The following is a 23708-nucleotide window of genomic DNA, read 5'->3' as shown; positions in this document are numbered from 1 at the left end:
ACAAATTCACTAGCTAAAGAATTTTTTATATTTTTAGATAGCCGACTAAAATGAGTTTTGAATTAAGAATAATATTTTCAATTACATTTTTATAAAAATAATTATTGTTGAAAAATAATGTTTTAGAAACTGAAATTTTAAGAAAGAAATATTTTTTAAGAGATATCAACACACCAAATAAGAGTTCAAGTAGTAGTAAAAGAGTTAAGTCTTATCCAAAGAGTCATTCATTGTCTCAATATTTGATTGTTTTGCCATAAATATGAGTTATTATTTTGCTTCTTGACTATTTTTAGGATCCAATGACACCGGCAAGAATGATATCAAAAAAGAAAAATAGAAGAAATGGTTAATTTTTTCACGTAGTTAATATCCAATGATTATCTATATTTACTGAGAAAGTGTAAATTTTAAGATTATTTACATACAATCCAAATAACTTAAATATTTGACATGATTAGTGTCCGCACGGGTACTAATACTAGTTAAGAAAAATAAAAGAAAAAATCCTAAGCAATAATAAAAGATAAAGTGTCGCAACGGCTCACCACTGTAAAACATCATAAACTACTTTAAAATATGTTCACAAACACCATATAAAATCACTATTACCCGAAAAAGAAGAAGAAGAAGAAAATGGAGAAAAAGATCTAAAGTTATTTAAACAGTGAGTACAAATTAAAAAATAATTAAAAAAGAAATACAAAGTTATATGGGGCGACCAAATACGGCGCCCGTGTATTTTGTATAACTTAAGTCCATGATTAATTCATTAAAATTTTGGAAATGAGAGTCTTAAATTTTTGGGCAGGTGTTAACCGCTGTTAGAGTAGATAAGGCACTACATTCTAAAATGCACGCACTTAGGTGAGTAGCTTTCTTTACCCATGGATTTTAGCTTTTTGGAAATGCCTTTTGTCCTTAATTCCCAAAACCACTAGCCAGTCTCTCCTGTTGTATTTGGGACGAAAGTTATTTTTCAAGAAAAAAAATTAATAAAACTTATTTTTCATTAAAAGATTATTTTTTTATTATTTCATCAAAAGAGAGAAAGTGATCAATTTTTTATGGTCGAAATTTTTTTTTCATACTAATTATCTTATTTCCGACATGATTATGATTTCTGGGTACGAGGTCCAAACATAAAATCTTACCGTTATACTTTAAATTTTTTTATATATCTAGAAGCTACATAAATAATACAATAATTCACGATATTTAACAATTCAAATATTTAGAAAGCATTTGAAAAATATGTTAAAGAAAAATACTATTTTGACTCATATATATATATATATATATATATATATAGCTGATATATTTTTTAACTTTATATTACTTTTTTTAACTAACATTTAAGATATTATTATTAACCTTTATTGCTCAAAATGTCATCAAAATACTATCCAGTTTAATAATATTGTTATTCATCTTTATTACTCAAAAATATTATCAAAACACTTTCCAGTTTAATAATATTATTATTAATCTTGACTATATATTATTGCCTGTGAGTATTCTTCACTCACCAGTCACCAACACTTGATCAGTTGCTCCTATCTGAGTACTTAATTATTAAAATCCATAGTTTCAGACAATTCAGTCCAATTCATGTACCGACAAACAAATCTAATGAACCGACCACAATAGGAACCTTTTTTCCGCTCGGGATCTAGCACCCATTTTGGGGTCCGACTAATTTATATCACGTATGGTCTATTTTTATTATAATAGTTTTTCATTCTTAAAGCTCGAACTCGAGACTTTTGATTAAGGATTCAAAAATCTTATCTATTCCACCATGAGAGGACCACAACACGAACCTTTTTTTTTCTCACTCAGAGATCTAGTATCCGCTTTAGGGTTGGACTAGTTCGGATTCGTACACGTAAAGTCTATTAGAGGGGAAATGGTTCTTATTAGAATATTTTGTTCATTCTCACAATTCTAATTCGAGATCTTTGATTAAGGATCGAGGAGTTGTATCTATTCCACCATGAGGCGACCGTAACACGAACCTGGTAACCTACAAATACACTATTATAATAGTAGCAAAACTGAAAAATCCCAGTACAAAGTAGTCTTTTAAATAGTGAAAAGTTTGAAACAAAACTAGTTACTCGGACGTTGGAAATAAACCAAAACCATCAAACTGTTGTCCAAACTCAAGCCTTGAAATGCCTATAAATATCCATTCTTATTGCACTCACAGATTAACTCATTCTTGCAAATTAGAATTATTACTTTCCTATCAATTCTACTTCAGTTGAAGGTTTTTCAAATACAAACTAAAATGGCAAAGAATGTGAGTTTGGCTTCAGTGGACCAAAAACTAGCCATGGCTAAGCGTTGCTCTCATGGTACTTTTGTCTTTCTTGGCTTGTACCTCAACCCCACCAACCCCCCCCCCCCCCCCCAAATAAAAAAAAAGCCCCACCTTGATTTTTCATTATAACTTGATCAACTAATGAATGATATTTATTGTATATGCAGAAGGAGTAGTTGCAGGAGCAAAGGCAGCAGTTGTTGCAACAGTTGCAACTGCCATTCCAACTGTAAGCTACACTATCTATTTCTATATTTTTCAAGATTTAGGCTGTGATTTGTCCGATAAGAGTATTAAAGATTGATAAGAATGTCTAAGAGTCGTTAAAATTGTGAGACGAAGGTAAAAGTTGAGATAATTGTGAAGGAAAATGACTTGTCCAAAAGTGAATCATCTTCATGCATTTGGTGGAACATGTTAACCAACCACCAGCAAATGAAATGAATTATTTTTTAGAGAACAAAATAAGCTCGCGGTATGCGCGGGGTATGGGAAAGCCCAAACCATAGGGGTCTACTGTACACAGCCTTATCCTGCGTTTCTACGAGAGGTTGTTTCCACAGCTTGAACCCGTGACCTCCCGGTTACACGGCAACAACTTTACCAGTTGCGCCAAGGCTCCCCTTTATTTCTTGGAGAACATTTTCTGGAAAACAGTTTTCGTCGTACCAAATATACAAATATATACTTGTGTTATAATGTTTCAAATTTTGACGAAATATTATCCAGTTGGCTTTTGGGAAGATGTCACCTTGGGCAAGAGCAAATCTCAATCCAACTGCTAAAGCACTCATTGTGTCTACAGCTGCTGGAATGGCATATTTTATTGTAGCAGACAAGACTATTCTTGCTACTGCTAGGCAAAACTCCTTCAAACAGAGCTAAGGCTCAATCTCTGACAATCAATTGAATCACTAAACTCTTCAAGTATTAGCACTAAGTTTTATCTGATATCAACATTACTGTAATCCATGTTTAAGTACACAATTACGCGATTGATGAGAGAGGTTGGCTCAGTTGATGAGACACCTCCCTGTCCAATCAGTAGGCCAGAGGTTCGAGTCACATGGATAAGTAGAAACCTCTATTGATCCCCAGCAATAGTGCATAGTGCACGCGAAAAAATGTCATTCCGTCTATGTATTACCAGCATCAATATCTATTTTTGTGAATATAATAAAGTTGGCTTTTCTCTAACAATGCATTAGCTTCTTTTCTTAAACTTGATAACCTTGATCAGATGAAATAACCTGGTTTTGATGCCTTTGCAATTCGCGAATCATTTAATGCCACTGGCAACAGTATCTTCTTCATGATAATTTCAAGATTACAGTATATGCTTTGTAAAGCTTATGTACCACTGTTGCAGTATTTGAAATCGTCAATGGAGTTTACAGAGAATAATGTACAAAATGTTATGTCCATTGCTCCAACTTAATGATCTACATTTTGGATAATCTGCAACACCAAGTTATTTTCTCAGCTATATAAGTAGCATCTTTATCGGCTATTATCATTTGCTTCTCTCAAATACATGAGAGCATATACTGAGCCTTCACTTGCTTGATCTTTATCAATTCACCAGTAGTCCATGCATGAGCAAGAACCGTCCTTGAAATGGTGAAATCGGTTCCTATCTCTTGCAATGATCTCCCTATTAAATATCTTAGATATTAACTTCGTGGCTTCGTGACAATTGCCACACACTCTAAGATTCTTAACAATCCTGAGTGTTGTCCCTGGTTTGGTACCGATCAATCCAAAGGCAATAGCCAACTTCTCGCTATGTTCACTTAGCTTTCCTTCCTTCCACTCCTCATCCATCTCATAATGTACCTCAGATGTGTCTGGAACATGGCCAGCCATTTCCAATAGCCTATCAACTTCATCTAGCATTTTATAAATCTCGTTGCTCTTCGGATGTGTTCTATCACTAACAAGAAACTCATGGACTATTCTATCTATCTCAATCGAGGTACAACCGGGAACTTTCTTCATTCCTTTATCATTTAAAAAGGTAAGAATCAACGCTACTTTGTCCCATTTTCCAGCACCTGCATAGATGTTGGATAAGAGCACGTACGCCCCAGGATTATCAGGTTCCAGTTCAAATAGGTTCTTGGCAGCATATTCGCCTAACTCAAGATTCTTGTGGATTCTACAAGCCCCTAGCAAGGAACCCCATATTGCACCATCGGGTTTCACGTCCATTCTTTCAATCATGGCCATTGCTTCATCAAATTTCCCTGCTCGCCCTAGAAGGTCAATCATACATCCATAATGTTGCAACTTTGGTGTGTAGTTGTAGCTTTGGATCATGGTATTAAAATATTCTTGACCAAGATCCACTAAACCAGCATGACTACATGCTGTTAAAATGCTAACGAATGTTATATCATCTGGCTTCATTCCTTCCTCTGTCATTTTCCGGAAAAGCTCCAGTGCTTCATATGCATCGCCATGCATTGCTAGCCCCAAGATCATCACATTATATGAAGCTAGAGTTTTAGTTTTCATTCCCTGAAAGACTTGTTTTGCTGCTGTGATGGCTCCACATTTTGCATACATATTTATCAGAGTAGTCCAAAGAGAAGTGTTTTGTAAGTGTTGATAATGCTTGTTAATATAAGCATGTATCCACTTGCCAAGATCTAGAGAACCTAAATGCCCACAAGCCGGAAGGACACTCAACAAAGTCACATCATTAGGCGCCATATTTGCCTGCTGCATTCGATGAAAAACAGCCAACGCTTCTCTATAATTGCCCGTATGTGTATAACCCCCAATCATAACATTCCACGATACGAGATCTTTTTCCTCTAGACCCTCGAATAAGTCCCTTGCACTATCAAGATTGCCACATTTTGCATACATATCAATAAGGGCATTCACAAGACGAATATTCGAACCAAGACCATGATCTTCAATCCACGACCGCACACGACTCCCTAATTTAAGTTCACCTGCACGAGCACAAGCAGAGAGAACACTCAATAACGTGCTCACTGAAGGTGTCACATTCACATTTCTCATCTCCTCAAACAACATTAACGCCTCCTCAAACCGACCCATCTGAGTATACCCTGAAATCATAGCATTCCACGAAACAACATCTCTTACAGGCATTTCATCAAACAGTTTACGAGCATCATCCACACGGCCCTTCAACGCGTACCCATTAATCAATGCCGTGAAAGACACAGCATCTCTTTCAGAACTTTTGTCAAACACCAATCTAGCATCATCCAATTCACCATTTTGAGCATACATATTAATAAGTGAAGCATGTACATAAACATCAGTCATCAACCCAAGTTTAAAAACATGCCCATGAATCATTTTCCCAATCTGGGTATCCATAATTTTAGCACAAGATTTAAAAACAAATGGAAATGTATAAGAATTCGGCTGATTACCCGAAAAGAGCAATTTTTCATAAAATTCAATAGCTAAATTTGGATTTTCACTCAATGAATATCCCCTAATTATCATGTTAAACATAACGTGATTAGGGTTTTCAGTAGTGTTAAAGATTGATAAAGCATATGACAAGTCAGTATGGGGATTAACTGCACAAAATTCAACAAGTTTGCTTAGTGCAAATTGAGTATTGTGTAAACCAAATTTAATGAACTGAGCATGCACTTTTTTGAGGTCTTCCATGTTTTTGCATTTTGATAAAAGAGCAAAGGATGGGTGGGTTTGGAGTAGTTTGTAAGGGGGATCTGAACTTGGGAGAAAGTGGAGGATAGTTAAAGGTGCAGTTGAGGGAATGGAGAAAGTGAGTGTCATTGTTTTTGTGTTGTAGTTTGATACAAGCTATCTTGATATCATTGGAAAAGGAGATAAAGGTACAATTTTTGGATGAGTTTAAGTTGTATATACCGCACCCTAAGAAATTTTACACTATCGGGTTACCTTTACCTGTTATGGCATGTAAATTTCTTTACCATGTCGATGTATATTACTTAAACTCGAAATGAACTTTGGCCCGAAAACAAAATCTATTGCACCTGGGTACAAAAACATGTCACGCATTCATTTCATTAGTTTGGTGTAAATATTGAGTGTGGCTAAATGTTTACCCCCTTCACTGCTCTGCTCCAGAGGCGGACTCTGGACTTTTACGTGATGGGGGCATAGTATTCTGCTCAACAGTGCCCGCTAAAGACTTTTAGTGCTCAGGGTGCCAAGTGCTTTATATTAAATATTTTCAAGGTATATACATATACATATACATATACATATACATATACAAGATTTCTACCGAAGCTTACGGGTCTGGTGACCCCTCACTGTAATACATAGGTTCGCCTCTGCCCTGCCCCACTTAGGGGAGGTGGACCAAGAGCAAGGAACACTCGGGGTGAATGCTTACGCAGGCAGATGAGGAGATATATACAATCCCTTTTTTGTGAGTGAAATCCTCAGAAAAGGGAAAATGTGAAGTTGGATCGTAATGTTCTATTCATTGAGGACACACAACGAAAAACTACAAAAAATTCAGGGTGTAACAGACAAAATGGAAGAAAAAAACATTGATAATGTGGATGAGATAAGTTCTCAAATTTGGTTAATGGTTGTTAAGAAATTTTTTTATTTGGTGCAGAAAAACAACTTGTTTTCAATACATTGTCTCAAAAGTGAATCTTTCTAAGTGTGATGAAACCTATACATGAACAATATGGGAATTTGTTTATTAGTCTCACAAGAATATAGATGTAGGTGTTTTTAAGAATATATTCTGTTCTGTCAAGCTGCAGCCTTTTGCAATTGGCTTAAAAGTAGTTCTGCTACATATTGTTGGTCTGTTACAAAGTATTTGACTAAACATATGTTATATTTTTCAGGTTCTGTATGGGCAGTGGAGGTATAACTACCAATGGAACTATATATCCAACAAGGTAATGTGACCTTTTTGCTTTTGCTACAAAATTATTGTGCCAAAACATGGTACTTGTCACTGTTAACAGAACCGGATCAAGAATTTATCTTAGCGCTGAACTCATTATACTTTGGAAGTTGTGAGTTCGGATTTACCAGTTGTTGATGTAGCATATATATCTATGCTCCGTGTCGAAAATATAGGGTTCAGATGAACCGTTTTCCCAAGGCTGCATCCGCCTCTGTAGACGATAGAAGGGCATGTAGGAGAGATTTGTGGGTTGACTTTTGAGATAAATGAGGCAACTGAAATAGTTAATAGTTGAGACTAGAATGAGAATTTTCAAAAGAATAATTAGCTGGAGTTGCTTGCCACCTAATAACCAAGATTGTGGAGTATTTGTGAGAAGTCAGAAGATTAAAGCGCCTGGCACCAGGGGCGGATGGAGTATATAGTCAATGCGCTCAACCTCTCAATATTTTCGACAAAAAGCATAGATACATATGTCAAATATCACTAAAATTTCAACAAACATTAAATTCTAAACCCGTAATTTCAAATGTGTAATATTGGATCCATCGCTGTTTGGCGTCCTGATATCTTTGCAGCTGTGGCTTCCTGCTGCTACATTGCTTGAGAGTTGATCAGTGCGTTAGTATTTTGAAATGGTGCTTTGATCCAGCAACCCAATCATTGGATACAATAACAAAAAATATCCAACTGAACTCATTTCGATATGGTTTATTTTGAATGCTGAAGACCAATAAGAAAACAGGCCATAGTGGGGGCACTACAAGGGCTATCCAAAATGATTTTCTGGCTTTTTTTTCCGATTCCCTTTTTACCACTACTAGTGAATTTACTTAGAATCAATATCAATCAATCTTTAGGACCCTTTATTCTGATGAGATATAAGAGTGTCAACTCACTTGTCACACCGAGATCTTGCTAAAAGTAGTGGAGAACCCCGGCTAAACCATTCTATGCGTTCGTTTGGCTATAATGAACACACCTATAGAGGGCATCTACAATCATCCTTCTTGATTTTATGGTCACAATCATCAATGTAGTTAATATACGATGAGTTATCCCCCTTTTATATAAAATTAGTTAGTTTAATCAAAAGGCTACATTTTTTTTGTCAAACAAAGCCGATATCTTAATTAAGCATTATTCGCAAAAGTAGCATTTGCTAAAACTTACCTTCTGACAGCACTATAGGAATATGCAAAATTCAAAAGCAACGGCTATTTTTATCATTGCCGTGAGGATGTAGATTCTGGCAAGTATTATTGAGGAGGATTGGACCCCTTTTACAGAATGGTCACATATATAGAATAAAGGATGGAGCTTTGTCTGATGTTTTCTTATCCAGAATATGCATCTTGTCTGGTTAAAAATGGTGATTAGGATTCCTCCTTATCAAATCCTATGTCAACACGCGAGCTTCTGTGCTTAGGTGGAATCATCTATGGTTGACATGTCAGCATTTGTGGCCCCGATAATTGGTCAAATGGCTTCAACTCATTGTCAAACTCACATTAATATTGTATTTATCCCTATAAGAACACCATATTATGTGTTTTTATGAGAGGCCTGGATTTTTTTTCTGTGACTCATCAATGACAATACATTGTGTAGTATTCACTCATTTCTTGACATTATAACTGTGAGGACAATTTGTCAATTCTTGGATCACTGATTGAAAACTGATTGGAACCGCTGTCATGTTAGAACCTTAGCTGAAATTATCCTAACATAAATGCATAATCAACCGTCTCTTTAGTAAGGGAATTCAGATATTAGCATTCTCCTTTTAAGGCTTTTGAACCAAGTCAAGTTATAACCTCACACAGTTACACTTCTTTTCCTTTTCTGTAAAGCGAGAGATCAGTAAGTTGATTATTGCCAAAGATGGTTAACCTTTTGACTTATCATATAAACAATTACAGGGATTCAGGGTCATAAAGTTGAAATCTTGTGCCATGCATCGCATTCAGAATCTTCAGAGAATACTGATTTCTTTATTGATGAAAAACAAAGGTAAACGCCATGTGATCATTTACCTTAAATACATTGTTTAAGGTACCTGTCAAGAAAGAGGTATTTCTCTTAAAATTGATGTATTCAATACTGACAGGAATAATGCAACTCTCACGTTTTGTTCCGAATTCATGTATCACCTTTTTGTGCCGATAAAAGCTTGTTATATTCTTAGCAATCTATTTCGTGAAACTAAGGACTGGTCTGATAATATCCATACTGCTCATTGTTTTACAAGTGGAGGAAAAGCTAGATGTGTGATTAAGAGCTCTAAAACTGGTATTATGTCAAAATAAACAAGTAAACACAGACTTGACAGAACAGGAGATGAAAAGAAAACCACTTTATTCACTTTTCAATTATTAAGAAGAAAATAACACAAAAGAATAATAGGACTTGAATTTGCATTATGAGGGAATTGATTCCTTGGTGGTAAACTTGTTACAGTTTTTGCCCCTTTAGAACCTGGACCATTTTCCACCTGAACGACATTAGCCTTCGTGTCAGGCAGTTGCTTGCATCGCCAATGTGGATTACACATGCTAATCTAATGTGTAAGCGTGCGAATCCAAATCATCTCGAGGGTCCATCGATCTTAGCAAGATCACACGGTGAAATAACCCCACCTTTCACATAACATCTTCCCCTCATAACACCTACTAGAAGTGGATACAGAACAAAGAATAATATTTGAGAAGCTCTTTTTAGTAGAATAATGGACCGTTGAACAGGTAAGGAAGGGCATTATTGAACTTCTGCAAGAAAATGGTGCTTCACATGCATGAATATGACAGTTGACAACTTTAGATAGCCACCCCCTTACAGTCAAGAAGGAAGGAAAGTAGGAGGTTTATCCAATAATTTTTTGGAAAATTTGCGCTATCTTGTGGAATCCCATTTAAGGAAACTGTCTGAAGCTCACAGCAGATCAAAAAGGACACTTTGGGGCCCAGTAATGAGTTCTTCCAATTATATAAACCTCCCCAGACCATTCATCAAAATTACTACCTCCAGCAAACCATTTCTTGAGCTTCAAGTTTACGTCTAGTTGAGACGCTCAGATCTTCACAAGGTGAGGCATCGATGATTTATTTTCCTTCTGCGTTTCATTTCATCATTTCATTATTTCAGCAAACCATTCATGATTTCCAGCTTCTGCACACAAAAAAAATGCAGCCTTGAGTCCAAGTTTTTCAAAAAATTAGGCCCTTCAATACAAGATTAATGTGCCGCGAAATTTCTTCCTGGAATGAAATAATTGTTCATGTGTAAGCAATGCAGTTCTAGCATATAGACAGAATTTCAAGTGCACCTGAGACCTTGTTAACTATAACCATTTTATAGAATGAGGCCTCAAAGATGGATAAACAATAATAAGATTTTTCGGTTGTTTTTTCATGCCTCTTACAATGGCCTATTTTACTTCCCATATGAAAATTTGTTCTCATCATCTTTTTATGCTCATTTTCAGGTAGGCATAAAATGAGCAGTGGAGATTGGATGTGTGCTGCATGCCAACACATAAATTTCAAGAAAAGGGATGCATGCCAACGATGCAGCTGTCCTAAATATGCAACACCGGCTGATGTTGCCATGTATGGACTAAACAAAACAGAAGTCTTAGCCGGAGACTGGTATTGCAGTGCCATGAACTGTGGTTCTCACAACTATGCGAGTCGAACAAACTGCTATAGATGTGGTGCCTTAAAAAGTGATTATTATGGTATTGGGGCAGGAATGATGGCATCAGCAGGTTATGGATATGATGCAAATACTATTCCTGGTTGGAAGAGTGGCGATTGGATTTGCAGCAGGTTAGTTCACATTTACTTCAACAACAACAACTACGCTTCTATTCCTAACAAGTCAGATTGGCTACACTAATCTTCATTGTTCCTGTCGCTAAATTTAAGCTCATTCTAGTCCCAATATTGTAACAACAACAACACCTACGCCTCAATCCTTAGCAAGATAGGTTTAACTATATGAATCCTAAATGTTCATGTCTCTCCATTTAAGCTTGTCTCTGTCTAAAATTGCAACAGCAGCAACACGTATGCCTCAGTCAGAGGCAATTTGGGGTCGGCTATATGAGTCTTCACTAATCACGTCGCTGCATTTAAGCTCATCTCAAGCCAATATATACAAAATAAAATTAAAAATACTAGAAGTTCACTATATTTTCTACTGGCATATAAATCACTGATAAGGCTAGGATTCCTAGAAAACATTGTAATATGAGGATTCGTCTCAAGATTGACTAGTTTTACGTTGACTGTTAGCCTGCCACAAATCTCCTCCTTTTACTACTGACATACTATCTTTGGGATTTTAACTTAAATAACTGCCTTCTTGTTTGACAGATTAGGATGTGGTGTGCACAACTATGCTAGCAGAGCAGAATGTTATAAGTGCAAGACACCTAGGGATTTTGGTGAGCCTGATACTGCATAGTGGACATTTTACACCATTATTCATTTACTAACGTCTTGTTCATTTCTCTGTTTTTCAGGAGGTGATCTGAGAGAAAGTAACCTATATTGAGGGATGCGGCGACATGAAATTATTACTGAAGATTTACCAGATCTTATAATCTTCAATGACCCTTCTTCTTTTCCTTTTAGCTTTTCTTTATTTTTTTCTTTAACAGTGCTTAGTAGCATTTCCTTGTAGTTTCTCGAAGAAGGGTTTCTAAATCTAACTGCATTGTAACTTTACAAAATGTTCAATGAATGAAATCCCTTCAGATTTTGCATTCTTTCTGTCATTCAATTTTCAGCAACTGCATTTGTAGGGGTGGTCCAAAGAATAATATTATGTATCCAATGAAAGGAATTGCTAGCATAGGCTCGGACCTTATATGTGTACGAAAAGAATAAAAGAAAGTATAACCTACTGACTCTAAATCCTAAATCCAGTGCTGTTGACTGTGGCTAGTTGCTTAGGTGAGTTTTCCCCACTTCCTTTAAACAATAACTGCATCTCAATTTCAAACTAGTTTGTCCCATTTGCATTTCACTCCATCTTTGGATATGTGAGAGCAAGGAGTGGTGGTATTGTTTGTACAACTTGAGCTCAATACACTGACCACTATGGGAGTTGGTTCTGTAGGCTTACACTGACCAGACGGGGGTGTATATATCCAATTGTCTTTGAGAATCAATACTCTTTTGTCAAGCTGCAGCTTTTAGGTGTATAAATCCTTTGCAAAGGTAGCACTGTTGCATGCTAAAAACCTTGATTTATAAACTGATATTTTCTTTCATGTAGTGTTATAGAAAGGCATGTAGGAGAGATATCTGGCTTGAGTTTGAGATAAATTAGGCAACTGCCAGTAAGTAGTAGCTGAGATAAGACTTTAGTTTGAAAATGTTCAAAAGAATAACTATCTAGTGTCTTGCCACCAATAACAAAGTCAAAGGAAAAAAGCCCCTTTCCTCTGTTACTTTTGCAGCTGCGGCTACTTGATGCTGCATTATTTGACAATTGACTGGTGACATTGAACACAAAAAAAAAAAAAAATAGTTCGATGCACAAAGCATCCTGCCTTTAAGCAGGGTCCGGGGAAAGGCCGCACCCAAGGTGTGTGATGTAGATAGCCTACCTGACGCAAGCATCATAAGTTGATTCCACGGCTCGAACACATTACATGTAGGTCACATGAATATAACTTTACCGTTGCTCCAAGGCTCCCCTTCCAATCACTGAACACAATGACCATAAATATCCAACTGACTCGTTCCTATACGGTTATTTAAATGCTGAAGAATGACAAGAAAAACAAGTCATCGGTGGGCGCTACAAGGGATAGCCAAACTGATTTTTCTGGCTTTCTATGATTCTTGTTTTACCACTGCTAGTGCTCTTTCCTTTATTCTGAGATATAAGAGAGTGTCAACTCACTTTTCAAACAGAAATCTTGCTAAAAGTAGTGGAGAACCCCAGCTAAAACCATGCCCATACAGTCTTCTGGCTATAATGAACACATCCAGCCTGTGATTACTGGATGAGTTGTTTCATATTTTCCCCTTCTTTTTTCAGATAATTCACTTGTATAGATAAGAAGAATATATCTTAATTAAGCACATGCACTTGCTAAAACTTACCTTCTGACAGCACAACAGGAATATGCAAAATTCAAAAGCAACGTCTATTTTTATCATTGCCTGACTTCAACTCATTGTCAATCTCAGATTACTCTTGATTTGCTCCAATATGAACACCATGTTATGTATTTGTATGAGGCCTTGATTACAAGGCTTTGAAGTCATAAAGTTCAAATCTTGTGCAATGCATCACATTCAGAATCTTCAAAGAATACTGATTGTTTACCTTAAATACATTGTCTCAGGTACCTTAAATAGATATATTCAACACTGTCAGGAATAATGTAACTCTCATGTTTTGTTCCGAGTTCCTGTTTCACCTGTCTGTGCCGATATAAGGCTTTTATATTCTTGGCAATCTATTTGGTGAAGCTAAAGTCTGGTCTGATAATATCTAGAGTACTCTGACCATCACATTATTGTTTTCCAAATGGAGAAAAAGGCCTAAATGTGTGGTTAAGAACTGCAAAACTGGTTTTATGTCAATAATAGACAAGTAAACACACACATTGTTGCGGAAGCCAAATGTATATAGTGTGAATGAGTCACAACTACTATACTAAAAATTATGATAACCACCAAATAATAAGTAAGACAATAAAGCAACAATAAAAGGAACACCAAAATTTACGAGGTTAGGCCAATTTTGCCTACTCTTCGGACACAACCAATATTTTATTTCACTACAAAAATACAAGTGAAATAATACTAAAGAGAGAAGATACAAATGCCATAAGAAGATAAGAAGGCAAATGAGAGATGTGTTTAAATCCTAAACATTAAGCCTCCTTTTATAGGAAAAATATCCCTACCAAATGGCTAACCCAGCGATGTGGGATTTGCCAAATTCAACAAATCTCCACCTTGGCAAAATTCCACATCTTCAATTTTTCTCTCAATAGCAAATTTTGGTTATGTCTTCATCTTCAATCTTCAGTGTTCAACAATATTGATCAAATCCAAACATTGTTGAAACTTGATCGCAGTTACCACCTTTGTCAGCATATCAGCAGGATTCTTTGTAGTAGGAATTTCTTCACCGTGACTCCACCTTCTTCTATGATTTCTCGTACGAAATGATACCAAACATCAATGTGCTTCGTCCTTGCATGATAAACTTGGTTCTTCGCTAATTGAATAGCACTTTGACTATCACAAAAAATTGTGATACCTTTTTGTTCAACACCAAGCTCCTTTAGCAATCCTTGAAGCCAAATTGCCTCCTTTACAGCCTCTGTAATAGCCATGTACTCTGCCTCTGTTGTAGACAAAGCAACTGTTGACTGCAAAGTAAACTTCCAACTAATTGGTGCCTTTGCAAAAGTAAACACAGAACCAGTAGTTGATCTTCGTTTGTCCAGATCACCCGCAAAATTTGAGTCACAATATCCAATTACAGACTGATTGCATTCCTGCTCAAAAACTAACCCAACATCTACAGTATTATGAATATACGGTAGAATCCATTTCACAAGCTTGCCAATGCTCCTTTCCTGGATTATGCATATATCTGCTAATAACTCCAACAACTTGTAAAATGTCAGGTCTCGTACAGACCATTGCATACATCAAGCTACCAACAACATTTGAGTATGGTACATTTGACATATACTCTCGTTCAGCTTCATCCTTTGGCGACATAGTAGTACTTAGCCTAAAATGGGGAGCAAGTGGAGTACTAACTGGCTTAGTCTTTTCATCTATGCCAAAACGTTGTAGTACTCTTTTCAAATATTCTTTCTGAGATAAACATAGTTTCTTTGAACGTCTATCTCTTATTATCTCCATGCCAAGAATTTTCTTTGCCTCACCCAAATCCTTCATCTCGAACTCCTTCTACAGTTGAATCTTCAACTTATCAATTTCTTTCGAATTCTTGGAAGCTATCAACATATCATCAACATATAGGAGAAGATATGCAAAGGAACCATCTTTAAGCTTGTGAAAATACACACAATGATCGTATTTGCTTCTCTTGTACCCTTGCCGCAACATAAACTCGTCAAATCGCTTGTACCATTGTCTAGAAGATTGTTTCAATCCGTACAACAATTTTTTAAGTTTGCACACCATATTTTCTTTTCCAGCAACTTTGAATCCTTCTGGCTGAGTCATGTAGATTTCCTCCTCCAAGTTTCCATGTAAAAACGCAGTTTTTACATCCATCTGAACTAGTTCCAAATCCAATTGTGCTACCAAAGCCAAAATAATTCTAATGGAGGAATGTTTTACAACTGAAGAAAACACTTCATTGTAATCAATTCCCTCCTTTTGAGCATATCTTTTGGCCACCAATCTTGCTTTGTAGCGAACATCTACTTGGTTAGGAAATCCTTCCTTCTTTGCAAATACCCATTTGCACCCAATTGCTTTCTTTCCCTTCGGGAGATTGGTCAATCTCCATGTATGATTCTGATGAAGGGATTGTATTTCATCATTCATGGCAATCCTCCACTTATCTTCTTTTGAACTTTGGACAACGTCTTTATAAGTGGTAGGAACATCATCAGCTACAATTGAGGTTGCACAAGCAACCGTCTCTATGAGACAAACAAGTTTCGTTATTGTTCTTTTCGGCCTGCTGGTTGCTATTGATTCAAGTTGTTGTTGAGGTTCCCGAGTTGGAATCTCCTCTACTGGCTCTCCTACCAGAGGGTAATCTTCATTTGTTTCCTCCTTTGCTTCTTGTGTAGGAAAAATAAATTTTCCCTCAAACTCCACCTGCTTAGAAGCACCTTCATTTTGTTTGGTATCTTTTGTTACCTTATTTACCATAGCAGATTCATCAAAGGTAACATCCATGCTGAATATTATTTTCTTTGTCATAGGACACCATAAGCGATATCCTTTGACTCCAGAAGTAATTCCCATAAAAATAGCCTTTTTTGCCCTTGGATCCAATTTTGACTCTGTCACATGATAATATGCAGTTGAGCCAAACACGTGCAAAGAGTCATAATCTACAACAGGCTTTCCATACCATTTTTCAAATGGTGCCTTGCCATCAAAAACAGCAGATGGTAAGCGATTAATGAGGTGGCATGCATATGTAACTGCCTCAGCCCAAAATTCTTTGCCCAAGCCAACATTGGACAACACACACCATACCTTCTCCAGCAAGGTCCGATTCATACGTTCTGCCACTCCATTCTGTTGTGGTGTATGTCTGACAGTGAAGTTGTTACAACCCATATTTTTGTATGTGAAAGTACGTCGTAAGTCCGTTGAAGTAAGTTCGAAAATGAGATCCTCTTGGAAAGTATATAAAGTAATTTAATGGTGTTACATCCCATATTTATTTTCAAGCCTTTGAGAGTTAATATTCAAGGATAAATATTTATAAGGGTACATGTTGTTACACCCCGTACTTCAGATGTTACTATCATTATAGGATTATCTAATGTAAACTCAAAAAGGATGAAATCCTTTTACAAGGACAAGAAATGTTTGCCGAAGTGTTACGCAAGTTAAGATGAATATGAGACTTGTTAATCATAATTTAAATGAGTTTAAAGACATTATATGACTATATATGATGTTTGAATATGAAGTATAAAGTTTGAGAAAAATCGGATTCAAGTTGCGGAAAAACCGACTAAGGATTTGCCTTGTAATGAAGTTTTCTTTAGTAATATATTTCGTGTGCTATATGAGATCTTTTTGGGACATATTACATACAAAATTGAAGGTTTTGGAATGTAGTTTCCAATGCTCTTAACCGTTTGTTTATACGATATATGGATAAAAAGATATAAATGTTTGAAAAAAGGCTAATGAGAGAGCGGCACGTGACACCTTTTTGACTTTTAGAAAAGGGGATGTTTATCTCTCTGTCTCGTCTCTTACTTTGGTTTTCCAGAGAGCTTGACCACATAACACCCCTAAACTCATCCTCAAGTCCTCCATAAGTATTTTCAACGATACTATCATCCGAGGCACGAAATCACGAAGCAATAACACAAGAACGATCCCCACGACGTAAGTATTGCTATATAACCTCTCTTTTTCTTTGTAGTTTGAGTTTTGGAAGGTATTTTGAAGTTAATAAAAATGCCTAATTTCTTGTTTCAAGATCTTAAATATCAAGTAAGGTTGATTAATTCATTTCATAATATTTAGAACTCACGGGACGGTGATTGGAAGCCGTGAGTTCGAGTTATTTGATTTGTAATGGACTGTTTTGTGGGCTGTTTCGTGTAGCTTTTGAGCTGTATATTTTGATGCTATTTAATGGAGTTTTTGGAGGATAAATGGTGTGGAGAAACATAACATATTGGTGAAATAATGGATTAGTCATTCTTTATAATACTTTCGGGGTGTTGGACACTACTATAGTCGTTGTTTTTGGTATGAATTGATTGGGGTATGTTGGGTTATTGTAAGCTAAATATAACATGGATTTAGACTTGCATATACTGTAGGAGGTAATTATATTGTGTTCCAACAAGTTCTTAAGGTTATATTGACATCGGTTGAGTTAAATGGATGAACTAGACATGAACTAGTGAATAAAGTTGTCAATTAGGAATAATTGGAGTTGTGGATCATTTTCTTTATTATGGATATATGGTATAAGGATGGAATTACTGATTAATGACTTCATTATCATGTTAATGATACTATTAAGTTAAAGTAAAAAGTCTATAAGGGATGATATGGGGTATACGAATTCCAATTGGAGCTTGTCGCTCGTCGTAAAATAGTTATGACTTGTTGTTGTTTTATGGTGTCTTGTTATTGATGATTATGTATTGCTGGATTTCTCTGGTAATTTTTGTGGGTATATTATATTGGAGGAGGCTCTTGTTACAGGGGAGATGCTGCCAGAATTTATAAAACGAGCTACAAGTTTAAGTTGCAGATTTAGCCTTTATTCAACACTGATTTTGAATCTCCTTATGTAATGGTGGATTGAGTTGAGTTGTTTGAAGAGTAGCTTGGGAGGTATTAAGGACTCACCATGGTTAAGGTATGTTAAGTTACTTTATTCTTTCTTTTGGCATGATCTAAATTGAAATGAACATAAACGATACACAATTTCATAATGAATTTACTCCTAGCAAATAATATTGTACATGTTGTTATTTCTGTACAAAGTTATTATAAGAAAGTATGTATGATCCTTGAGTACTAGTGAAGTTCATATTGATGGTATGATGTCCATAATGCTAATCAAAGGTGAAACGACCTTACGTCACTCTGAAAGGTTTAGAACGTGATTCCATGAGTCTAGCATGCATTATATATAATATCTATTTTGATCTACCGAGCCGCACTATAGTAGGCGGGGTACGACACCTATTGTGAAACCACTGATCAGTTGGATTTACCGAGCTTCACGTGGTCGGGTACGATTCTACCGAGCCTTATGATGGCCGGGTACGTTTTTACCGAGTCCTCTTTGAGGCCGGGTACGATATGATGATGATGATGATGCCTACAGAGGCGTATGTTTTTAAAAGTTTATGTATATATATGTATTATGCACTTCATGTCAGTAGCTCCCAGAGGCACTCAGATATTACATGTTGTATCTCCTCTATCTCTCTTTACATTAATGTTCTTGTTTATGATTTCTTGCCTTACATACTCGGTACTTTATTTGTACTGACGTCCCTTTTGCCCGGGGACGCTGCGTTTCATTCCCGCGGGTCCCGATTTATAGGTTGACAGTCTTCTTAGTAGGCTATCATCTCAGTGGAGGTGTTGGTGCACTCCAATTGCTCCGGAGTTGCCTATTTGGTCAGTATGCTTTGGATATGTATTGATTGATATGGCAGGCCCTGTCCCGACCTTTATGATTTTATGTACTCTTAGAGGCTTGTAGACAGATATCAAGTTTATGGATACATGTATGGCCTTATTGGCCTATGTGTTGAGTTTACAAATGGTCATGTAGGCCTTATAGGCCTGTATGTCACATGTATAAGTTTGTATATCATGTTGGATCGTCATATGTTGAGTATTCTCTTATGTTTTATTTTTGTTATCTCATGACGGGTTTCTGGCTCATTTACTTAAGATAGTATAATAAGAAAGATATGTTATGTTGGTACTCGGTTGAGTAAGGCACCAGGTGCCCTTCGCGGCCCTTCGGTTTGGGTCGTGACAAAAGTGGTATCAGAGAAGTTCTGTCCTAGGGAGTCTACAAGCCGTGTCTAGTAGAGTCTTGTTTATGGGTGTGTTGTGCACCACACTTATAAGCAGGAGGCTACGAGGCATTTAGGACTGTCACTCTTTCTTCTTACTCTAGATTGTGTTGTAGAGCTCAATTGTAAAAATTCAAACTTCTAAATTCTATTGTGTTCGTAATACAACAATACCTCATCCAAATAAATAGATGGTATGAGATTGAATATGGTTGTGGAAGAGTTGAGTCAGAGGAACTCGATTTTGCATCATGCTTATGATGAGCAAATGTGGGGTCTTCAGCAGATCATGTGTGTTCTAAGATGTGTAAGCTTCTTGATAAGGATCCCTAAGGCAAGAATATCTATCCACTCGTATGGCAAAAAGGAATAAATGAATCGGAATGTAGACACAAGTTTCAGCAAGTAAAACAAGCAAGATGAGGAAGGGTACGAGGTACCTAGTTAATGAAGATTATTAGTATTTACAATTCAGGCAGAGAAATGTAAGTATTGGTGTTACTTTTAATATTAACGGTGATATATACAATTGACGACACTCATCTCAGTTTTTCCCTATGGGAGCTAAAAAATAAGAAAGTGATATCAAGATTCAACTCGGGTTAGAGTAACTCAAAATTATGGATGGATTGTTATCATTAATTAATGTTTTCGAACAATAGCGCAAATGTGGTAATATATCTTCTTGTGAGACACCTAGATGGTGAACTTTAGAATAGGACAATCAGATATGAATACTACAATATTCAGAAATTTCAGAAGATAGGCGGTGAGATCCTAGAATAGGCAAATATTTACCTTAGTATGACTCCGGCCCCGAGTAAAGAAAAAAGAGAATGTTAAGCATTTCGAAGAGCCAGTGAGATTAAGAAAGGGGAGCTAAAAGGGAAAGAAAATTTTGTCAGAGTTTTCAGAATAAAGTGATAGATAAAGATATTATCCGGAGAATAAGAAGGGAGTAAATAAAGCATCATGAGTAAGATGTGATAAATGGATGATAACGGTAAATCAAAATATGACACAATGATAGAGTCCATAGTCAAGTGAAGGAAAATACAAGAGGTGACAGGCCTTGAGGCAATAAAAGAGTATAAACCATAAAGTTATATCCTTATTTCGAGAAATGAGTTGGTTCCTTCAACGTGATTACCAGGAGGAAAGGTTAGACCCCAGAGTAATAAAAATCAGTATGTGCTGGTGAACAAGATAAACTGAACATGAATTAGGGACTGAAGGATTTTATAATGGTTGATATCATGAGAATTTTAGAGATAACATTCCGACAATAATAGAATGGACAACAAAAGAATAACCTTTAAGGTTCGTTTAGGAAGATGCTTCCCTAAAGCAAGCATGTGGGGCAGAGTTAAGCTTAGGGAACTAAGTGTGCCAGTTACACTAAGTCTCGCCCTTATGCGTAATAAATTTGATTATCCCCGATATAGAGGGGTTACCGCAAGGCGAGTAAGATGTTAGTGAAGATGTGAAAAATGGCAAGATGAAGAGGTAACTATGGAATAGTAAAGGAGGATTGAGGTAAAAAGGTGAAAGGAATGAGACAAAATCTATTCAGATCATATAGATATGATATGACTCTAGAACATTATGCAAGTATGATGCCGGAGAGAAGCTTTAAGTATTTCACACCCGATGATGTTGATAAATAAGTGAAAATGAATACTTGATACATAATGAGTAAGCGTGGGAGGTAACTTAAGACAAAGTAAATAACCAAAGAGAGATTACGAGGAATATAGATATGAGAATGGACCAACGAGTAGTTTGTAGTTGATTCAGGAAAAGCCAAGTTATGGCTAGACAAAAGGTTATAAGCAAATCATGCAAGATAAACGTCGTGAATCCTAATCTAGTAAATTCAGTCTCGCAGATATGATGTCATAACCTTGAGAAGTATTCAGATAAGAGTTGGATTACTAAAGGTACCGTATAAGTGTTACAGAAATAATGGAGAGTGCCACTAAGGAGACAATCAAAATATGAGTTTAGAAGTAACCCTACGAGCACAAGGGCACGAAGGTATGTAACTAAGGATGTTTGTAGGCGAGTAAGAATATCGAAAATTCCTTCGGGTATACAGTATAACAAGATCGTAATTTTACAAGATCCAGAAGGTCTCCTTAAGTACTACAAAGAAAGACTAGCTGAGGAAATAAGGAAGAAGGCTTCAACTTAAGCATAACCGATCTAAAGAAGAAATGGTCTTGTAACAACAGTCTCACTACAATATAGTATACACTCCATAAGAAAGTGGCACCTATCGTGATTAATGAACGGGAAGTCAGAAGTGATATTTGAGATCATATGAGTTATAGGAAATTCAAGTATTGGTGGGCAATAAGATAAGCCAAGTATTCACGCAACAAGTGGCATAACGACCAGGAAAAATGATTGCTTAGATTTAAAGAACGTTGAGATGGCACGAAAGGAATTATTCAATCAATGACCCAGAGTTGGTTACGTTGTGAACACACTTAAGATTTCAGATTTATATCCATGATATTCATACAACTATAGGAGACTCTAGTATAAGTAAAAGAAAGAATTAAGTCCACGTCACCGATAAAGACTTGAATTGTTAGAAGATTATATCATGGATGCTACATAGAGTCCATGAAAGGCTAATGTAATAGCTAAAACCCTAAGCTGAAGATTGGAAGATAGACTAAGCTTAATTAAAGGTTGATAAGGTAAATGAAGCTCGAAAGTTACATCACGAGTCCGATTGTTAGACCCAGATGATTATATAAATCGTGACTCAAACCAGAGCAGGAGCACTTTTAATAGCAGAGGATAAGAGGGATAGTACAACAATCATATTCTATAAAAACTCTACGATAAAGCAATTAGAAGAGTACTAGCCTCATAAGACGTTAATACGAAGCTCCTACCAGATTGTGTATGCACCAGGGTTGCAAGTATTATAGTAGAGCTTTAAGGTATGGATGTGAATTCCACTAATGTAGAAGGGAGGTTATGAAATTAATAGAAGATACGGTGCGAGATTTAAAGGTAAGTATGGTAAACATGAGTGAGAAAGTGACAATAATAGGCAAGGTATCAGGACTAAACCCGTCAAAATAAGAGGTTTGATGATTTCCATGAGCTATAGGAAGCTCGGTACACTTTGAATGAACTTAGAGGAGTATAAAAACATGAGCAATTAGAAAAGATGGAATAATGCCCTGGTAGTAGAATAAGGGTGTAATTGTGATAGTTAAGAGAATGACGTTTGGGCCTTCGATTGAGTAATGATTTAAAGAAAAGAGATTTCATGGATGACACGGTATTAGAATGCCCCCAGAAGATGAATACGTTGGGATGTTATGAAAATGCAGTTATTGAAGTATAGTATCGTCCCTAGGTGCATCAAGAAAATCACTTCAGATGTTCCCCGATGAGACGCGAGCCTTAGTGACAATGTATTACATACGAGGCGATGGTTGGAGTTAGTGAAGGAATATGACATTTATACTTTATATCATCTAGGGAAGGCGAATGTATTAGTCAATGCCCTCAATCGTAGATCTATGTTTAGCCTATCATATTTACATGCATAGAAGAGTGAGATATCATGTGAGATTCATCTGCTAGCTAATCTTGAAATTCGATTACTAGATGCATGTGGTACCAGAGTTACTACTTAGGACATGGAAATCTCCTCTTTAGTAGCTGAAGTGAAGAAATGCCAGTATGAAGATCATGTGCTAGATCATTAAAGAGATACAACCCTTCAAAAGGAGAAGACACTACTTGAGATTATAGAAGATAGAGTCCTTAGATATTGAGGTCGATTATATGTTCCTAATGTAGTAGGGTGAGATAGAGTCCTTAGATATCGAGGTCGATTATATGTTCCTAATGTGGCAGGGTTGCGCCAGCAGGTTTTGGGACAAGCAATTAGAAAGTAACCTAAAGTTGTGTAGCACACCTCGGTAATAATACCAAGGCTATAAAATGAAATATAGCAATAGTAGTACATTCAACAAAGTACCAAGCGAAGAGCTTAAGTATACCTATATATGCCCAGAGGGACATCTTGTCATAGTTCTATATTTGTATTCAAAAAGTGAAGCCAACAGATTGGCAAAAAGCTGGAGGAAAAAGGAGAGAAGAGTCGTGCATAAAAGGGCATAGTCATATAGGATACATCATAGAAGGTAGTCGAAGTTACGAGATCG

General features: G+C 36.4%; 2 protein-coding genes across 2 annotated transcripts; one reads left to right on the top strand and one right to left on the bottom strand.

Annotated features, from left to right (window-relative positions):
* The first annotated feature begins 2197 nt into the window (after positions 1–2197).
* Positions 2198–12009, top strand: LOC107823047 (RNA-binding protein involved in heterochromatin assembly dri1-like). The gene is made up of 7 exons (XM_075220104.1): positions 2198–2360; positions 2494–2555; positions 7177–7230; positions 9164–9254; positions 10726–11068; positions 11618–11688; positions 11767–12009. Exons 1-7 carry the CDS (start codon positions 2294–2296, stop codon positions 11796–11798), a joined length of 720 nt encoding a protein of 239 aa, XP_075076205.1. The 5' UTR covers positions 2198–2293; the 3' UTR covers positions 11799–12009.
* LOC107823046 (pentatricopeptide repeat-containing protein At1g08070, chloroplastic-like) lies at positions 3609–6420 on the bottom strand. Its single transcript, XM_016649634.2, has one exon. The coding sequence runs from the start codon at positions 6116–6118 to the stop codon at positions 3905–3907; it is 2214 nt and encodes a 737-aa protein (XP_016505120.1). The 5' UTR covers positions 6119–6420; the 3' UTR covers positions 3609–3904.
* Positions 12010–23708: the final 11699 nt, after the last annotated feature.

Source organism: Nicotiana tabacum, chromosome 8 (genome assembly GCF_000715075.1).
Source record: "Nicotiana tabacum cultivar K326 chromosome 8, ASM71507v2, whole genome shotgun sequence".
NCBI lineage: Eukaryota > Viridiplantae > Streptophyta > Magnoliopsida > Solanales > Solanaceae > Nicotiana > Nicotiana tabacum.
The sequence above is the reverse complement of the archived record's forward strand: the minus strand, read 5'-3'. Positions and strand labels throughout refer to the sequence as shown.